This window comes from Xenopus laevis, chromosome 1L (genome assembly GCF_017654675.1).
Source record: "Xenopus laevis strain J_2021 chromosome 1L, Xenopus_laevis_v10.1, whole genome shotgun sequence".
In the NCBI taxonomy this organism is placed as follows: Eukaryota; Metazoa; Chordata; class Amphibia; order Anura; family Pipidae; genus Xenopus; species Xenopus laevis.
In genome coordinates this window covers 69645868-69667740 of record NC_054371.1, presented here as the reverse complement: position 1 = coordinate 69667740, position 21873 = coordinate 69645868, and the positions used below count along the sequence as shown (strand labels likewise).

General features: G+C 40.9%; 1 protein-coding gene across 3 annotated transcripts; it reads left to right on the top strand.

Annotated features, from left to right (window-relative positions):
* The first annotated feature begins 3307 nt into the window (after positions 1-3307).
* Positions 3308-8874, top strand: spry1.L (sprouty RTK signaling antagonist 1 L homeolog). 3 transcript variants are annotated; one of them, XM_018250529.2, is made up of 2 exons: positions 3308-4411; positions 6399-8874. In XM_018250529.2, exons 1-2 carry the CDS (start codon positions 4398-4400, stop codon positions 7411-7413), a joined length of 1029 nt encoding a protein of 342 aa, XP_018106018.1. In that variant the 5' UTR covers positions 3308-4397; the 3' UTR covers positions 7414-8874.
* The last annotated feature ends 12999 nt before the right edge of the window (positions 8875-21873 follow it).

Below are 21873 nucleotides of genomic sequence, written 5' to 3'. Positions count from 1 at the left end.
TTGTAGTAAAGATACAGAACACATCTAATGTCAATGGACATTGTATTGCCCTTATAATACACAAAAGCCATGAATATCTTGTAAAATATATCCTTATAAACGGTGAGTAGTGATGTCATCAGTTATAAACGGTGAGTAGTGATGTAATTTCTGTCACATGACTCACTAAAATTTGTGTATTATAATTAATAAAGTACCCCCAGTTGTAAAATATGAGGATATTAGAAGTTACCTCGGAGTTCCATGACCTGTATAAAAACACTCGGCCTTCGGCCTCGTGTTTTTATATGGTCATGAAACTCCTCGGTAACTTATAATATCCTTATATTTTACAAGAGGGGGTACTTTATTCACTATATACACCACGGTGCGGTTTAAAATCAAATCATAGTCTGTGCATTTGGATTCCAAAAAATGTGGTGATTGTATAGCACTAGTGGTGGGCAAATTCATTTGCCAGGGATGGATTGGATCACTTCGCTAACCGCAAATGTTTTCGCGAAACTGCTGTGAAAATTCGCTGCGACAAAAAAAATTTTGCGCGGAAGAATTGGCGCGTGCATAAAAATTTACAGGGGTTATAATTATTTGGACGCTCATTGACTTTAATGCATTTGGACATAAGAGCCGTGCGTATCAAAAATTGCCGCTCGTGTCAAAATTATTTTGACGCCCACTGACTTCGATGCGTTTCGCAAATTTTTCACTGTTTCACTGAAGAATTTGCAAAACTCCAGAGAAATTGGCTAAATGGCGAAAAATTCGCCCATCGCTATCTAGCACACAAACTAAAATGTGCCCAAGACCTTTAGCCATGTGATCAAACAGCAGCACCCATGTTTGACATATAACAGGACAGGGATATATAACGCCACCTAGTGGGTGTCCCAGTACAGTTCACCGAGTAGGGCCTCGACTACTTATTTAGCGGAGTATTCCACCTGGAAGATGGGGGGATTGCCCTGGAAATATGTATTTATATTAACTATTAAAAGTAAATGATTGGTCAAAACCTCTCCAGTCACTGATTCTCCCTCAATACCGTTACGGGGACCCCACATCTACCCCATTGGGAACTCATTCCCACCCTGCGAGTCATTTGCACGAATTGGACAGAGATGCGAAGCCTGTAGCCTGCGTCTTTGTTGCACTGTGAGGAGACAATGCGACTTGTAGGCCCGCAGGTCAGATCATGTTCAGCGAGTGCAGAGGGGGATACTAATAAGCGATAGTAGAGTCCAGCCAAGATACTGCACCCCTATTAGTATCCCTCTAGGCTACAGTGAGGTTATTGAACCCCTAATAAGCCTGCTAGTGGTTTCCTCCAGCTAAGAATAGGATTCCACATCGAAACGGAGCCGGATATGCAGCTTCCTCTTTCCCAAATAAAATCAGACAGCTGGGTTTGGCCTCGCCATCTGTCCGCTATTATGCTCCGGCCTCCTGAGGGCAGCAGCAGCACCTATTGATCACAACTGCTGGGAAGGACGATTCCATCGGGACAGGGGAGCCGCTGCTGCTATAGATGGACTCGGGCGTTAGCGGCCACATCCATTTACAACCCTGTGGCCGCCAGCAGATCGCTAATGGCACGAGAGTGCGCCAGTGTGCAGGGAGGGGGATTATATAAAGGAAAGGGATCAGAGAGCCTTATCGGCTGGGAAATCACCCCTCTGGGTTGCTGTTTAGTGAAATCCCTGCAGATATAGGCTCCTACTGACTGATAATTGCTTCTCCACCACTACTACAGCTCCCGTCATGCACAGCAGAGAGAGGTAGTACAACAACAATAGCTGGTGACTCAATCATAAACGCTCAGTGTTGAGGCCTAGTACAGATAAGCACACACAACTCACATCCCTTAGCAGGGAAATACAAGGAGGAACCCGTTCCACTGCTTTATGCAAAAAAGAATAACAACAGAAGCGCCGCGGGCTACAAATGTAAATAGCGCTCTGACTGCGCTACAACTTCCTTAGTGGAGGGAGGGGGGTCTGTCCAATTAGCAGCCTGGACCCCCTTCCGTGCAAACACCGTTGGTGGCAATAGGGTTAGTTTGCATTGGGTACTTTGATTTTAGGAAATGATAGTGGCAGACAGCTCTCCCACACAGCCCCGGGCTATAAAGGGGGATGGGAAGCTTGTCTTTCTGTCTGTCTGCAGGAACTGTGGGACTGAACCACTCGGACATACAATGCAAAGTATACAGCTGCTAACAGCATGCTAACACATGTGTGCCAATATATATATATATATATATATAAATATATATAATACACAAGAGCCATGAATATCTTGTAAATGATATCCTTATAAACCGTAAGTTCTGATGTCATCAGTTATAAACGGGAGTTCTGATGTCATTTCTGTCACATGACTCCCTGAAACGTGTGTATTATAATAAATAGTCAATGTTTTTGCGACAGCGCAATCAGGATCCCACAAACAGACCCTCACCAGTAGCAAAATATGAGGATATTAGAAGTTACCTCGGAGTTCCATGACCTGTATAAAAACACTCTGCTTCGTGTTTTTTATATGGTCCTGAAACTCCTCGGTGACTTAAAATATCCTTATATTTTACAAGAGGGGGTACTTTTTTCACTATATATCCAAAAACGCTGCACCCGAGAAAAACTATATATATATAAACTCTTTATACACGGCACACACACAGGATAATATACCCCCTACTGTAACACCTAAGGATATTGTAAGTAACCAAGAGGCAGTCGTGTCAATGGGGAGGGGGTGGGAATGGCAGGAGGTATTACAATGAAATCCCAGGAAGGAGGAATGTGTATTTGCAGTAGTAGGAAAGCCCAAGCTCTCCCTCTCTCTCCCTGGGGGGACAGGTCCTAGTTCTTCCCTTAGGAAACAAACGTGAATGTGGCAGGAGACAGAGGCAAGTGCAGACACATCAGCTCAGAGCTGCGCTTGCAACACTCCCCGGCTCCACACGCGAGCTATGCGCGTTCCTCTTATGAACCCTCTCGGCTCCCATACAAACAGCGCACACGCTGCGACTAAACGCAATCTAACGCCACATTAGTCAATTGAAGCACATATCGGTGTGGTTGCTAAGGGTTACTAATCCCCTCCACTTTTGCGCTTATCAATCAGTTTTATCACAGAGTTGCTGGCGCTAAACCCATATGTACTGGGTATTGCGCAGATTCTGCGCTACTTGATTAAAATGTTCCTATAGATTGTAATATGGATAGGAATGAAATCCCGCACACAGCAGCCTATTGGTTTAGAGAATGGCATGTGCCCAGCCCCCCCCCCCTCCAGCATCTCAAGGGCCCCTCTAGGAAAACAATTGTAATTTCTAATTCAGGGATGTGCTAAAGTTGTTGCGCTTGATTGCTGCCTCCAACCATTACAGCTTTCCCCCAGTCAGAGAGTCCCAGCCTTGCTGCAGATCTTGGGCCCCTTCATTGTAACTGCTGCCCCCCTGTACTGTAACTACTGACCCCCAATCACACTGACAATGCTAATTACAAATCAAATCTACTACTTAGATCCCCCCCACCTCTTTTCAGTGGCCACTTCTAGTCTCCCGGTTTAGCTAAAGGGCCACCGACACAGAAGTGACAGCGAACTGACGCACGTGAACTCTCCGCTAAAATCCACCTTGCAGCGATTTCGGTCACAGACACCGCAGCCACCACTGCCCCGCCCCTCCCACTTCTAATCCAACCAGATCCCCCGCGGCCGCTCAAGGTTCTGTGTTTTTTCCCCTACGCTACTCCAGAGAGCCAATCAGAGGGCCGCTCTGGAACAAACCCCGCGTTCCAGGAATCCATTCATTCAGAAGCAGGAGAGCGCGAGGCGTGGAAGGTTGTTCCCTGTGGAGCTGTTGGTGATCGCTGCGAGGGTGACACCCTCATTCATCACCATTTATTCACTGCCCATCGCTTCTCATGTGGATTTCCTATCCGTGCTGAGGATTTAAGCGGCTCTCGCACAAGTAACCCGAGGAATATTTGCATGGGGCCGCTGCTTTCAATTTAAAGGACTTTTGCTATCGTTAAGTACAGGATCTCTGGAGTTTACGTGTCGCTGAAATAAAGGGGTTATATTAATGAAAACGTGTTGCGCCTCTTCCCATCGCGTGTAGCTACACGGAGACTTCTGCTGCTGAATCGCTCCTATCCCTGACAGAGGTGCAACTGTTGCCATTCCTGCCCACCCCGGGGCTTGTGGATTTATTTCTTCCCACGGGCTACCCTGGCCCTTATTGTCGTGGCCCCTGGAGAGAAAGCTGCTGCTGCAACAGTCGCACACAATCGTGCAAGCTGTGGGGATTTACTGGAGACATGTCCCATGCTTAGGCCCGCCAGTCCCGTTCGGATCTGCCGCAGCCTGGAGTTGGACGGGTTATTGCTTGGTGCATGCTTGCACAGAGGTAAGTGTCTGCTCTTGTCGCAACGACACAACACAACGATCTTCTACTGCAGCTCCCAACATGCCAGTGAGGCTTTAAGGACATTCCCCCCGTGTCCCCAGTATCTTAGCTGCCACTTACATGATAAATACTACTGCAACAGTTTTAGTGCTGAACTGCAGCTCTCACAGTGGCATCTACATACAGTCCTTACTTGTAGTTGCAGAACAGCTGGAGGGATGCAGCTGCAGTAGAACCCCCATTTTACATCCCCAGATTTGAAGTTTTCCCTCATTTTACATTGTTGTTTTGTGGTGCCACCTATATATTATGCATAATACATTTCCCTGGATTTTACAACTTTTTTTTTTTTTTTTTGGTCCCCTGAAAAACATAAAATGTGGGTTCTATTGTACTTTACACCCCCATATTGGGGCCCCAGTTATGCTTCAGTGCAAACTAGTCGCAGCTGGTGCGGGAGTTAGAGGTGCTTCACATCACGTTGAGGCACAGAAACATATAAAGGAACTGTGTACTGTACCCCCCTACTCCCTTCCAACGCAGGATCATGGGGCCTGAGACACCTAACCTAGTGGTGGGTGCAGGTAGTTGGACTAGTGCTGGCGAGTGGGTATTTCTATGGAATGTGTAGGACAGTGAATAGAGGGGAGAGGACGCTGGCACACTTGGCATGGGGTAATGAAAAGCGAGACACCGTAGAGCTGGGGGAACCATCTCTTGTACTGGGGCTCCAAGCAGGGAACAGATGGGAAAGAGCTGCAATATGCGGAAAGTCTGCCCCCCTGTGGCAATCTGTGCCTCTCTCCCTCCTCCTCACAGTCACGACTTGTTTTTCATTCATAACTTTTTCCTTCCTTTCCAGTCTCCCCCTCTCTGATCATTGGGATTCTCTCCCTGTAGTCCTCCCTTCCCCAATCAATCTGCCTTTCCTTCTCCCCCATATCCATAGCTTTGCCCATTCCTTCTGTCCAGCTCAGGGCTCTTGATACATTTGGCGCACATTGTACTACAGGTATCGACTATTGGCATTTTCTGCGCAGCAGATCGTGCGACTTTCCTCTTCTTCAATGGAAGTGTTTTGGCGTGTGTGTATTGTGCAGCTGGAGGTGTGACACTTCGGTGAGCTGTGGGATTTGTTAGTGTGGCAGGCATGCACCTCTGCACGTGCCTTCATCTGTGGCTGTTGGGTGCTGCTGCTATCACCCCTCATCTCTGCTTCACCCCTCATCTCTGCATCTGCCTTGCCAATATACATTCAACCTAAAGATCCAATCCTGCGCCTACACTGGAACACTGCTGCTTAGGGGATCACTGGAACAGATAAGCTGGAGGTTAGCGCTGGCAGCACAGACTGATTACTTCTCCTTCTGTCTCTTTTTTCTCTCTTTCTCCCTTTTTTTTGCTTGCTGAGAACTGCAGCTGAGGTGAATATTAAATGACAGGGGTCTGCTGCATTCTTTATTTCTCTATGGCAAAGCTCTAGAAGTTAGATTTGCTTTAAACAACAATACTTGAAGATATAGCCCCTTCCCCAGAATAATCCACTGAAATTCCTGGCTATAGACTTCAGCCCTTTTTGTGATTGGTGACTTTCTTATACAGTTGAGTAAAACTAAAAAGCTTATTTTTTTCAGAAATATATATCTTTTCTCCACCCGGCTAGGTTCTCATTACCAAAAATCATTATGTGTGGCTTTGTTAGCATGCACATTAGCAAAGCAAGACGAACTCGGCGCTGAGACTGTAATGTTACAGTATCTGGAGGCTTTGTGTTTTTCCTGAACCAGTTGCATCATGCACACGCACAGTTGGGTTCTGCCACACACACAATGGCTTTCATTCCGCATTCTCGGTTATCTCATTGTAGCAAGGAGTATATTAAATATAAAGGGGGAAATTTACATTTTTCACTGCGATGATTCACATTTGTCCCTTATGTTGTCTCCCAAAACACCATTCTTAAATATTTATCTTTTTTTGTTGGCAGGTTTTCAGATGCATGCCAAGTTCACGTTGAATGCCAGAAATCAAGATCACTACAGATGGAGCTACAAAGTCAACATGGCATTGGTGGTTCATTAGTCGTGATACAGCAGCCATCTTTAGACAGCCGGCAGCGGTTGGAATATGAACGGGAGGTTCAGCCAGCAGCTATCTTGTCCTTGGATCAGATCAAAGCTCTTCGGAGCAGGAATGAATACACGGAAGGCCCATCCATGGTAAAAAAGACTGCACCGAAAACTGCCCCGAGGCACATTAAGCTGGAACGGACTCACGAAATCATACCAATCAATGTGAATAATAACAATGAGCACAGGCCCACTCACTGGGCACACACAGGACACCAACCTAATGGAAGGGCCCCTGGGCTCAGCAGGTCGACTAGCACTGGTAGTGCAGCCAGTTCTGGTAGTACAAATAGTGCTTCCTCTGAGCAAGAACTCCTGGGGCAATGCCCACCACCCAGATCAGCCTCTGGTCACAGGACTGAAAGGATAGTCCGAATGCAGCCCAAGGCCAGTGCTTTGCCTGTGGAGGACATAAAGAGCTCAATAAAAATGGACTATTCACAACACCGGTTTATATGTGAACAGTGTGGGAAGTGTAAATGCGGAGACTGCACTGCTCCAAGGACCCTGCCTTCGTGCCTGGCTTGTAACAGGCAATGTCTGTGCTCTGTGGAGAGCATGGTGGAATACAGCACTTGCATGTGTCTGGTCAAAGCAGCTTTCTACCACTGTTCCAATGACGATGAGGGAGACTCTTATGCGGATAATCCTTGCTCTTGTACCCAATCACACTGCTGGTCTAGGTACCTTTGCATGGGAGTAATGTCCATCTTCTTACCCTGCTTGCTCTGTTACCCTCCTGCCAAGGGATGTTTAAAACTGTGCCGAGAATGTTATGACAGAGTTAATCGCCCAGGCTGCCGATGCAAGAACTCAAATACAGTATATTGCAAACTGGACGACGTTCCCCGAGGCCAGGGCAAGCCCTCCTGACTTTAGAGGAGAGCGTTTGGCTTCTCCTGACACATTGTGGAAAAGAGTGTGTGTGTTTGTTTGTTTGTGCGTGTGACTTCCTTTTCCCCGTAATAATGTTCTAATATTGACCTTTATCACACAGTAATCCATATTACTGTAACTGATCCTTTCATGCACAGGCATTAACACAGTCTTGTGGTGAGGAAAAGGGGGGGAGGTTAATGGGAGCCCTTTTATTCTCAACGGAACAAGTACATTCGGTTAAAACTGTAGCTATTAATGGTATATCTGATTTTTATCAACCTATTTTTTGGTTCATTTTGTGACTTGGAATGTGGGCGTCTTTTTTTTTTTTTTTTTTTTTCTCTTTTAATCACCGCAGGAGAAGTCTAGTAACAGCTCCCCCTTCTCCTTTCTTCTGTATATCCGAATGCATATGTAACCCCTTTATACAGAAAGGCACAGTCTGTATAATAGAAGCTCCTGCAGAGCCTTACAAATTGCAGTGTTATCACTGGCTCTATGGGAAGAGTTGTTCCTAACCTTGTGCCTGCAGCAGAGGGGTTAATCCATATGAGCCTTTGCCCCCTTTTTCTCATCCCATTTCTGTTGCCTGTGTGTAGAGAAGCATCGCTGACATTGGTCTGTTAATGTGTCTTTGTTGAAGGATTTTTTCTGCAGTTTGGGGTTTTAAACTTCTCTCATGCACACCACCAAGCTTGCCTTATTGCAGCTATGGGTAACTTGCAATCCTGCAGATGTTGTAGAACTGCAACGGCATCCTGCACTCCCTTCCCAACTAGGGTGGTGGTGAAGGGTATCGGGAATTGTAATTTTACACCATCTGGGGGGCTTCATATTATCCAACGCTGCCTTTATAGTGTTTCTGTTACTATAGTTTATCTTTATATGCCAGACAATTCAATTCAGTAGCCTTAAAGAAATAAGCTCTTTCACCCTTGGAACCAATAGTTTCTTGCTGGTGACTTGTTCTTCTTTTTTTTTTTTTTTTCCTTGTGTGTTTTTCTTATATTTTAAGTGTTTTTCTGTTTTTTTTTTTTTTTTTTTTAATGTCTTGGCCACACCCAGGCATTTTTGTATATTTTATGTACAAATCACAAAGTTGAATATTGACTATTTTTAAGACAAAAGTCTGTTAAAAACGTTTTTTTATTGTAAAGAATATTTATTACGTGAATCTATTATTTTATGATATTTATTACAAAGAACAGTTAAAAAAATTTTTACTCATCTGAATATAGCAAAAGTATCAATACTTACTGAGAAATAAGGGGTGACACAGAAGAGTACGTATGTTAACTATAATGCAGAAAAAATATAATAATTAATAAGTACGTGTCTTGTTATTTCTTTATTTTGTCAGAAGTCAATATCCACACCAATATGGCCTGTTCCACTCTGTAGCATATATTTCAGAATGATTTTTTTAATTTAATTAAAATGTATTTTAACGGTAAACAATGTTTTTTTTGTCCTTGTTTTATACCTCTCCTGCGTTTGCAGCTTGTGTCTTTACCATTACTACCACACTTGTCCCTACCTTCTATTTCTCTTAGGGCCATGGAGGGTTAGTGTTTTTTTATTTTTTAATTATAAAAGGCCTCTGGTGTATATTCCTTCACTAGGGGGCGCTTTGCTGTCTGTGTAACAGGTAACCACAAAGTAACAATAAGTAGACTTGTTTATGTAATAGATTAAATTAGTCTGAAATCTCCTATTCATCCTTTATTAAGATGGTCAAACAAATAGGGGTAACGTAACAAAAAGTGCAACATTTTAAGGTGGTCAAGAAACCCATAACAACCAATCGGCTTGTATCAGTTAGTGGTCGGCTGTTTGAAAACAAATGTGATTGGTTGTGAGACCTGGGCAAATGGGCACCTTTGATTACATCACATTACCTTAGAAATTCTAAACCAAAAAAGTTAAACAGTATAAATCAAAGACCATAAAACAGGCTGGTTGCAAAACTTATCTCAGAATGTTATTGTCTCCGGCATCATAAAAGTTAATTAGTATGTGAACTTCCCCTTTAAGGCTGTAAGACATGGCTGCATTGTTTGCATGTGTGAGCACAGCACAGCCAGACATCACTTTCAACATCTTACTTTTGTAATGTGAAGAATGTGTGCTATCCATGTTGAGGAGGAAAAATGCCATCCTGATTTTAAGAAGTGGGGACTTTAAAGTTATGTAAAGATGCCATTGTGACCTTGGAGTGTCGCAATATTTTTTGGCATGCATGCAAATGATTCTGAGAGGAAGTGCTTGGAGCTAGGCTTATCTGTGAAGCACAAGTTGAAAAGAGCCATGTGTGTGTATATATAATATAAATATATATATATATATATATATATATATATATATATATATATATATATATATATATATATATATATATATATAAAAATCTCTTTGGGTTAATTTCTTGCTTACAATTAAAGCCCCTAGTAACTAAGTTTTAACATTTAAAAAAAAATAATGGTATGACCCAGAAATAAAGATAACCGTCTTTTCCTACTAGGGAGCCATTTTTGGCACCCCGGCTTTCTAATCCTGCTATAGCAGTGAGTTTTAAAATCATGGGCCAGGGCCCCCTAACTATTTAGGATGATACCCATACAACTGAAATATTTTCACCTAGTATAAGAAGAAATATAGCTGGTTGTAAACCTATTTTTGTCTGATTTGATTCAACTGAATTTGGGTTTAAATAACAATGTGCTATAGACTAGTTGCTACAAGCAAAAACAAAAAAAAAACCCTGCAGTTTTATTTATATTTTGATATATCAGATGTTTTATTTTTGCTTAATTGATTTCATGGACTGTAATTATATGCAACTATTTTTGAAAAACAAAAAAATGCTCTTTTGCAATCTGCAATATAAAAAAAAAAAAAAGCAGGCAATAAAAAAATAAATAAAAATAAAAGTATTTTATTACCATCACTTTGACAGTCAGGAGCCTTTTAAAGGAATTTGCAAGCCAGGATATCCTGACAATAAATGCAGAATGCCTCCGGACTCCCTGTGGAGGTAGGAGGGGAAGATTGGAGGTCAAGGGTTTAACACAAGGGCTATTCAGTGTGACTCTTCCCTGAGGACACAACTTCAATAGGTTATTGCTTTCCTATCAAACCTCAACAAGCATTTGCCTTTAGCTGAAAAATATATTTGCTGTATACAGATTTTAACTTTTATAGTGATTTTTCAAAAAAAAAAAAAAAAAAAAAAGGTGAGCTAAGTTGAAGATATATGCTATTAAAGTCAGTCCATCTCCAAAATGTTAAATTGCTTTCAGAGACAGCGACAGGAAATGGGCCTGGGAAATAATGGCATTAGTATAAACAGATGGTGATTTGATTGGAAAAGGTATGTTCTTGGGAGGGGGGTTTGTTTCCCACTTTCTGCCAAGGGCTGCTTAGCATACCTTAGTGAATTCTAATTGAACACAAATAATGCCCTTTTCCTAATGAATTGCTGCCTGAGGAGTAATCCGTTCTCTTGCCACAGAACAATTTCTGGATTTGTTGATTCTGTGAGCCGGGTGGAGCTGCCCGTCTCATGTTGCACGGATCACATTTCACTAGTTTGTCGTTTAGAAGAGTTTAGATAATCAGATCCCTACATATGTCTTTAACATGTCTACTGAGGCGACAAATACACAAGCTGGCCTGGAGAATTTGATGTCAAACCTGTTTTTAGATCAAGTTGAAACTCTCCTTTTTCTTGTTAGACGAAAAAAACAAGGTTTTGCCCCCCTTTCTTGTCTGTTGCTTAAAGAAGGAATATAAGAGGCACATCCCTCAGGCCGCTGTAGAGTACAACTCCTACTTTCTGTAGGCTGCTCTTACTAGTGCATTACAGCTGGAGGGCCAAGTAACTAAATGCATTCTGAGCCACTTTGGAACAGAGTAATGAAAGGATTCTGTGGTGAGAGAAGTTGATGTATATGAGCGACTGAATGCTTTGTTTCAGCAGGCAAGGAGGGTGCTGAGCTCTGTGCATTTATCTCCTGCTCTCCATATTACTTCCTGCTCGGGAAGCTGTAATTTCCACTCCCAGACACAGCAGGAAATAATAAAGGCAATTTCAATGGCTTCTTTCACTCCACTGACAAAAACAAATATCTGCAGTATCGCATATTCAAAGCGTTCACATATACACCCCTTAAATGCTCCGATCTTTCACAGCAAAACAGTATTTTACCTATAATATACCTTGTAAAAGGGAAAAAAATATTTTACCGACCACTCTTCCTCTGAATATTGGTTTATTCATCCTAATTGAATCTACATGGAATCCTGTCCTGCAATTTATTTTTTGCCCTGTTCAGATTTTCTGAGCTGCCATAAAAAACTAATTTCAGCTATGAAATTCTTGTTGGGTTTGTGTATTTTGATGGGATTTGTTTCCCCTAACAAAATAGCAATTAGAGTTCCCCTTATCTATTTGCCTGTATATCAAAGTTCGTATTTACAGTATCGTTTTAACCATTTTCAGCTCAATTCAAGCGACGGGGCAGCCTCTGAATTCTTTCTGGTGACATCACTAAGTTGGCTTTTCATTTAGAATGGAAGGTTTTTTCATGCGAGACTGAAGACTTTCTGTTTATACTTGGGTGCACCTGAGGAACCTACAATCACAGTCTCAAAATACAGCTGCTCTGGACGCCCCAGAAGAAATGTGGAAAAAGTGATATAATTACCAAGTAACTCAACCTGCCAGTAGCACAGATTGGCCTGCTTCTTAACATAAAGAGCAAACCTAAAAATAAAATCTAATAAAAGTTTACTAAGTGTTTATAGAATTCCTTTTTTCCCTGATACTCCCAACTGGCATTTTTTTTTAAAGCATTCTTAACACGTGCTGAAAGCTTTTGGAACGTGCTGCCATGTACGTAAACAATCACACACATTCTTTTTTTTTTATATTTTATTGTAGATCATTTTTCTGGTAATAATTTTTGCTTCAATTTAATGGAGAGTTCTGATACCCCCATAAACTACACTCTTTGAAAGTATTGTTGCCTTTATTTTTAAATTATGTATATATGTAGTAAATGATGAAGACAAAGTGCATTGTATAAAGAGAACACTCCTTATATGCATCTAATCCTATGAGTAGGAGCAGCCATGTTGCATGTCTGAGTAAAGGCATTTCCTTTACATTTAAGTACCATCAAAGTGTGGCCATACATGGGCCCAATAAGCTGCTTATACCCGTGAGTCACATTCAAATATAAAAAGAGTTGGGGAGCAACACAAGCATGAAAATCTTTCTAGGGGTGCCAAATAAGGGCTCTGGTTGTCTATTTATTAACCTCTAAATGGACTGGCAGTCTACAGGGGTTCTATTTAACAGTACACCTGTTTTTTATGCAACCAAAACTTGCCTTCAAGCCAAGAATTCAAAACTAAGCACCTGCTCTGAGGCCACTGGGAGCAACATCCAAGGGTTTGGTGAGCAACATTTTGCTCACGAGCCACAGGGTGGGGATCACTTGGTAAGAAAATGCAATTGGATTATAAACTCATTAGCAAGATGAAACAGTCCTCCCCAACAGTTTCCAGTATGATCCAATCTTTGGCATGGGGGACAAAAAGTTTTATGCCACCTGTGACTGGGCAATTCGGGCAAAAATCCACTAGTTTGGCAACCTCACCAAATAAACATATTCTCCGGTATATGCCCTGCTTTACGTTCATGTTTTCGTATGTAATATAACTGCTTGCCTATAAAGAAACAAAACTGTCATTTACATGCACTGAATTATTTCACATACATTAACTGTGAAACGATCCAGGGCAACGATCCATCATGTGGCGCTCAATTTCTCTTCCCTGGCTATCTCCTATAAGGAAGGCAGGGAGGAGAAATCGAGCGCCGCATAATTGATCGCCGGATCGCCTTTTCTGAAGAGGAGCGCAAGCGGAGTTTCGGGAAATTAATTCTTAATAAAGGCTGTGCGAAGTTTCATTTGTCTTGGTGTTTTTGTTTTGTGCTATACTAACGAATTTAAAAAAAAAATGTTTTGAATTTACTGGTCCTTTAAAGAAGGTTAAATCTGTTTTCCGCTGCAATAATGTAAAATAAAAAAGGCATAGCAAATGTGCATGGCCCCAATTTCTTTTATAAACATATACAGGTTAGGGCCTGTTATGCAGAATGCTTGGGACCTGGGGTATACTTTTTGTCTTCCCGTAATTTGTATTTGTCTACTAAAAAATAATTTAAATATTAAACCCAATAGGTGTGTTTGGCATTCAGTAAAGATTCATTCTATTTTAGTAGGGATCAAGTAGACGGTACTGTCTTCTTATGACTTCTTTGAATCATAAAGTAACATCTTCGCCATAAAATGTTCCTATTTTTATTCATGATTGCCTATATGGGAAGCGGCAACCTTTGCTGCTAAAGCAACATTGTTTCATATTTTGACCAGTTTGGTGTAGTAGCAGCACTTGGAAAGTAGACTCTCACTTGTTTATATAAAAATATATATGTAAAATCTATATAAAAATATAAGCGTATATATATCTCGCACGTAACATCACTGATTTTACCAAATGTCAACTAATTACTGTATTGCACCTCCAAATGGAGGGAACCCAACCAGAGGGTGAAATGTAATAAAATTATTCATACAGGGGTTTTGCCCTCCACAATTCAGATTCTTGTGTCCTTAAATATGTTGCATGTTGAATTTTCCATTTGCTAATGAATGCATTTTTCCACCTTCTCTGGGCTTTCCGAGTGCAAATAACCTGTTATACAGTGTTGTGTAAGCAAACACTTGTCTCTAAATATTCCTCAAAACTAATGCTAGTGTATTGCTTCCTGCAGGGCTGAGGGCAGCCATCAAGGGTACAGGTGGCACAATTGTAGGTGAACCCTACAGACTGAGCTGAAAGCTAACTGCACAGAAAGGAGGATATGTAGATGGCAGTTTTACTGTTACTGACATTTAGGTCTATGACATACCTCCCAAATATCTGATTTTTGCTAGACAGGCTTTTTGGGGTTGGTCTTGGGCACAGCTGTGCATAATGAGCCTTAGTACTGGGGCCATATGATAGTTTTTAATATACAGCTTTTCTGGGCCACAATACTAAAGCATATGGTGTGGAACAGAGAGGCTAAGAGTAAGAACTTGCAGTATGAGGCTGTTTGCACAGCTGCAGAGGGCACACCTCATATATCTGTTCATTGGTACCCAAAGCTACACTGAGTGACTTACTAGGTATTTTAATATTTTGATTAGTAAAGATAAGTGAGAGTTGGGTGGGAAAGAAAAGGGCCATCCACATTATGCTGGCACAGATCCTGAGTGTCACCAAGAAGATATCACTCTGCACTTGTGTCAATGCTTCTAATCAGTTATATGCTTTGGTCTGGAGGAAGGAACCTGTCAAACTATTGGCAGCTTCTATCAATGTTTCATCACTACCAAAAGGTCACTCAGTTTGTTATTACCCCAAAACACTTGGAAGCAGCTGAAGTTTGAAGGACCTAGGAAAGATAACACATTTTCGAGGTCTGAGTAAGACTCAGATGGCATTTAGTGTCTTCACGTTGCAGATCCAGGAGTATTTAGGACTTGATATCAATACAATTGTTTAGCATTTTTTTCTGCAGTTCCTTCTTCTGTGGAAATGAGGGACCTCATTGTGCAAACAATATCTAGAAAAAAAGGTGCAGAAAACATATGAATTAAAGTGCTTCATACTACAAAATAATCAGCCCTCTGCTATATTGTTAGGGTAGCTATAGCCTGATGCTTTAGAGATATTCATGGAAACTTAACAGATAGCTGTCTCGACCTTCTTCTATTACTACAAGATGTTGAAACTTTTTTCTAAGGTGTAATCAGATTCATTGCTGTAAATTTAATTGCTGTATCTGAGCCATACAAACAGTGGTCCTGGATGCATAGTTTCCACATAAAGGAGTTCTACGCTGTCTCTGGAAGCAACTGTAGCACAAGTACTAGTTATCAGCACCACAAGTTCTTTACAGGATGTTAGGCACACTAACTTAACATCACCATGCACACTTCCAAGCATCAGCTGGACTGGTATAAATGTTGCCAGTTTCCACCATTTCACACTAGAGCAATGGGGGAACATTTTAGTGCTGAATTGAGCTTTTCCATTTGGCATTCTTAAAAAATGGTTTCGGTGATTCCAGGAGAACACTTCCTGCTTGACTTTCAAAGAGCCGTGACTTTAACCCAATGGAATATTATAAAAATGAATTGGAACACTGAGTGCAAGCTAGGTCTGATTACCTTGCATGATTGCCTAATCTCGCTAATAAATGGCTGAATGGAAGCAAATCCCAGTGCAGTGATCCCCAACCAGTGGCTCATGAGCAACATGCTCACCAACCCGATGGATGTTGTTCCCAGTGGCCTCAAAACAGGTGCTTATTTTTGAATTCCTGGCTTGGGGAAAGTTTTGATTGCATTAAACCTGATGGTACTGCCAAACAGAGCCTCCTTTAGACTCCCTATATACATGGGGCTACCGAATGGCCAATCACAGCCTTTATTTGGCACTCCAGGGACTTTGTCATAATTATGTTGCTCCCCAACTCTTTTTACAATTGAATGTGGCTCACGGGTAAAAAGTTTGGGGACCCCGATCTAGTGGGACATTGTTGGTGAGATTTCAGAAAATATAGAAGCATATGATGGAGAAACCTTATATTTATATGCTTTGTTTATGAGATGTTGTACAAGAACTTGTTCAGATAACCTTTGCTATGTAGTTCGTCTTACACTAATGAGATATAACAAAATCAAAATAGCTGTTTGCAAGTTTAGCTGTAGAGCTCTGAATTATGGAGTTATGGCATACATGGTATAATCTCTGCCATTTTATTTCAGCTGGTGGAGAAGCAATCAAAATTGCATTTTCAGGCTGAAAAGGGCCAGTACCATCACTGTTCAAGTGACTGGGAGGTGTCAGTGGTGATATCATGTACTTCAGCTGAAATAAGAAAATATGAAAAATATACCGAATTCTATATGTGTAGGATGAGGCATGTGAATGCATCCTAAATGAAGAATAAAGAGTTCACTTTATTTATTTTTGTAGGGTTTTGCAAATGTTGCCATAATTCCATGCAATGGTTGGTAAAGGAAAACATACAATTTCTACCAAAACATCTAAAAGCAATAGCAAAGGCGAAACAAACAAGGCAAAAAAGCTGCTTCTCAAATTCATCACTTCTATTTAACCGAAGCTTATGTGAAATGTAGTAGCAGCTGCAAAGTGCATTGAATTTGAGCCACAGAACACTGAGTCCTTTTTAGTGGTGCAATGTAATAACAGGACTAGAACTGGCAAAGCACAATGGAATGGCTGAATGCAGAAATTCTAGTAGGGGAGACACATTGTGATCTGGCAATCATTAATGGACAGCCAAACCCTAAAAGTGTGTTGTATTAATAGTGTTTTGTCAGCCCTAAATTTTCCCATGCTTCACAGCTGCACTCATATTAGAATATTAAGGGGCATATTTATTATGTGGTGTATAAAATAGCAGGACAATGCAACGCACATCACCAGGCTTCGCCATATAAAAATGGCATACATTTTTTATGTGTTTTTTTTCTTAGAGTGACTTCCACTGGAAGCAATGTAAAATAACGGTGGAAAATCTGGTGTGCACATTGTGTAAAATAAACACTTGATAAATTTTCCATTTATTTTACAAAGCTTTTTACTCCCTTTTTTCTGCAAATTTCATTTTACACAGCATAATAAATAGGCCTCTTACTGTTAAAGATACCCAACACCATAACATGGAATCTGCTATTGGAGTGTTTTAGATTGTCCCACGGCTCAAGACCCACAACTAGGCATATGTTTGGTACAAAAAACCAAAGAAGGACGGCACTCCGGTAAAAAAGGCAGGTTTTATTGCAGTGTCCTGCAGATATCAAGGGAATCAATCCCGAAACGCGTTAGGCCGTCCTTCTTTGGTTTTTTGTACTTGACGACAGCGGGGACGCTGTGGACAGAGCACCTGGTTACATATGAGGGCAGCTAAGGGAGTGTGAGTTTGAAGCGGAGCCTTTTGTTTTCTTGTAACTATAGGCATATGTTTGTCTCTGTGTTTGTTTCAGAATGACACCTCCACTTGTACCCCTAATAAGTTCATCTACTGATTAGATGCTGGAAATTGTAGTTCTACAAGCTCTACTTTTAGGAAAAGGCTGCCCCAGGATTCTATTTTAGTGATAAATTGTCTTCATTTTATGTCTATAAGAGACAATACCCTATTTTCTTCTCCACTACAGTTAATTAAAAATAGAATATAAACATCCCCCCAATATTTACCCTGAGCAATCTATAATCAATCTTGATTACATGCTCTTGTATTTAAGGTAGGAGCTGGGTTACTAGCTTTGTTCCCTCCTTGTTCTGTCACTTAGAATATCTGGTCAGATGTAAAGAATGGACCCATCATTTCTACACCTAGGGATAGTCGGTTTCCAACAAAGAGGAAACTCAAGCTGCCATTTGCAGTAGAGCAGCTGGAAGCAGACAAAGACTAGATTGATAGAAGATCATGCAGAACACCAGTGCTGAGACTCAGATCGAGCTCAGAAGGATTGCTTGATGGCAAACTGAGACCCAATCTGAAGCTTGTTTGTCTAACAAACCACTTTGCTTCCTTTGGAAGTTTCTGTTTGCCAGGTTTATGTGCAAGTATCTCAGCAGATACTTGTTACTGGCACTATTGGGGACCAATGACCCCAGACTTTAGTGCTGCAAATGTATAGGAGCCAGAGATTTGCCAGGGGAAATTTATGTGAACACTGTAACACTAATACTTGTTCTTGCCCTGTCTCATGCCATTTACTTCAATGCCTTTGTGAACAGGGAACTCTCATCCACTTATGTCTACACAAGAAATCTTTGTTTGTCTGCTCCCAATGCCACACAGTTGCAAGACACAGAGTTTCTTTTTAGCTGCATGTAGTATCGCGAAAATGAAGCTAACAAAAACATAAACATAACAGTTTTGCTGGCCCCTGTGAAGAGATCATAGTGGTCCACAATCTATGTGTTCATGGTGGTTCAGAATTTTAGAAGACTTTGATGTCCATCCATCATGTTCCACCAAGGTACAAGGGGCACTTTCTGAGGCCCTGATATGCATTGTTCAGTACTATGGAGACAGACACTGGGTGCCTGGGTGTTCAAATCCAGCCCTTCCTTCAATTTTTTATACTCTTAGAAATGGTGAAACTATTTCCTTTCTCTGTTCACTGTATAGGGGTAGGCATAAACATATGCATTTCTTGGTAAGGCTTTAGTGGTTGTTTATCTGCAAATAACATAATTCTATCACTCATTAATATAGTGTAAACAATCAGAGGCCTTCTGTTATGGATGGGATGCTGGGAGTTGTAGTCCAACAAGCGGTTGCCAGGCTAAAAGCATGTAATCAGAAAACCCCCAAAGTAATAACTACCCACTGCTTTAAAACTGTAAAGCAATCCAGCCCTGACCTTCCACTTCCTTTCTCAAAAGCCATCTAGAGGTAATTATAACGCATGCAAGTCACAGGCCAGAGACAGAAAGAGCCTGCTTTCCGGGGCCCTCTAATTAAGGTCCTTCTCTTCGGCGGATTTATTCTGTCCTACTTGCTAAGACAGATCTGCCCAGGATTTCCAATGTGAATATTTTAGCAGGAATGTAGCCTTTGTTACTATGAATAGTTCTGGGCAGATTAGCGGTATGCCAATTTCCTGTTGCCTTTCAGAGCTGCTATTTGAGCTCCATTTGCTCCTGGCTCTTGCACAATTGAAAACAATGGGTGACTTCATTCAGGTTTCACTTCAGAGCTCTTTAGAAACAGTGGAAGTGGCTAAAGCCCTACTTTACAGGTAATTAACAATAGATAATGTTTGCTCTGCATTTTTTTTTGTCCAGATCTGATAAAAAAAAAAGTAGGAGTACACATACAGCTCCTGCCGCAGATAATGTGACTTTATGGATACAATAACTGAATGGGCAAGTGGCATTGAATATCTAGGACAAATGTGTGTCTGTAATAAATAATCCCAAATGGTTACTTCATCCTTGTGTTGCCTCAGGGGCCAGCTAAGCATTGTTAAGTCACAGCTCAACTTGGCATCGTAGACCAGACTTGTAAAAAAAAAAAAAAAAGTGAAAGCACCCACATTATTTGTTTTAATGTTTGGAGTGACTGGTTCCACGTTTTAGGGAAGCTTTCATGCAAAGCTGTTCATATTGTATATGGGAATGTGTAGCTCAAATACCAGTTATCCAAGTAAATATTTGCATACATAAATACATACATCTGATTGGACGGTATGAAGTGAATGGTAAAAAATACAAAACATTATTTTTTACTTTTAAATTGGGGAATAGATATTCAAATTATTTACAGGTCACATGAAAAAAAACAAATGCGTCTCCAAGTTAAAGGACCAGTAACATCAAAATTTTAAATCTGTTAGTATACATAGGGGCAAATTCACTAAAATGTGAAGTGGCTAACGCTGGTGAAAATTCTCCAGCGTGACGTCATTTTGCCACTTTGCGAATTTACTAAGGGTCCCTGGCATCAATTCACTAGTGAAGTAAATAGACTCGAGCGGGACTTCGCTCCCTAATGTCAGGCGAAGTTGCACTCTGGCGAAGGGACGTAACTACGCTAATTCACTAAGATGCGGATTTCTCTGAACGTTACCTCTTGAGCCAGAGTTTACTTTGCCAGCCCATACCAGCCGAAGTGCAATAGGAGTTTGTTCAAAAATAGTTGAAAAATTTTCTAAGTCCCAAAAAAACGCTGGCGTCTTTTACTTTTTACAGGGTAAAGATTGTAAAAATTTTTTGGGTTCCCTCCCCCCTAAATTTCCTAACATATGGCACATAAACTATACACTGGGCTCATGTGTAGGGCAATATAAGACCTCTATTTTCTTTTATTAAGGTTCCCTGGCCTTGTGTAGTGTAATGTAGTTGCTGCAACATATACGTCCATTGTACTGTAATTTCACGCTGTATGCTAATTAGGCATAGCTAGCGTAACTTTGAACTGCTTATCGTATTATCGCTAGTACAACTGCGCTAGCTTTCGGAACCCTGGACGTAACTTCGGATTTTCGTGAATTAGCAATGTCCTGGCGAATTTACGCCTGGCGAAGTGTTGCGATGTCATTGAAGTTGTCGCTGGTGCAATTTTCTGAGGTAAGTAAATTTGCCCCATAGAAAAAAAACACCAAGACAAATGAAACTTTAAACTCACAAAGCCTTTATTAAGAAATAATTTACCGAAACTCCGCTTCCTCACCTCTTCAGAAATGGTGACTGGACAACGATCTCCTATAAGGAAGGCTGGGAGGAGAAATCGAGTGCTGCAGCGCTCACCTGATCCCTTTCTGAAGAGCAGCGCACGTGGAGTTTTGGTAAGTTATTTCTTAATAAAGACTTTGCGATTTTAAAGTTTATTTATTTGTCTTTGTGTTTTTTGGTTTTTTTTTTATGTATACTAACAATTTTTTTTTGATGTTACTGATCCTTTAAAAGGCCAGCAACTGTAAGAGTCTGCCTTGAGCGTTACAAATGGGCATCACTGTAAACTGTAAATATCTGATAGATGTGCTCTGCTATTCTATACACACTAAAGCTTTGCTCTCTTAGCAGCTTCCTCCTCATCCTCATTGGCATCCTGTCCTCCTCCCACTTCTCTCTTTGGGCGGAGACTTAAAAGATTGACATTCTTTAGCTGTGCATCTGCAGTCCCATAGGTTGTACTAGTGAATTCTATATAGTTCTATTCATTCTAGAGCTTAGCTTGGTTATTTCACACGCACTAAAAGCTGCAGAACATAATTGAGGCCCAAAATGTTTTTCAGTTTTTCTCCGGTACAATGGAATGGCAAAATGTCAGACTGACAGGTAGAGGAGAGGATTTTCTACAAAAACTTGACTTTGACTGCCTCTCTGATAATACTATGGTCCCTGAAATGTTTTAGAATGGCAAAATTGAAAGATGAAAATGTATGTTTTTCACACACATGCACTCTTGAAAGTAAATATGTAATTCCTGAAGCGGTGGTTCATCTTGAAGTTAACTTTTAGTATGTTATAGAATGGCTAATTCTAAGCAACTTTTCAATTGGTCTTTTTTTCTTTTTTTGTAGTTTTGGAATTACTTGCCTTCTTTATCTATTTCAGCCTTTCAAATTGGGGTCACTGACCCCATATATAAACAAGTGGTCTGTAAGGCTGCACATTTAGGGGGTTACAAATTTAGGTGGCTATTTCTCAAAGTCCAAATGTATCTGTTTTTTTAAACAAAAAAGTCAGACCAAACTAGAATCCACAATTTAATCTTATATATTATTAAAAAAGCACAATTTAATCGGATCGGGGGAAACTCTATATAATGGATTTTTTTTCAGATTT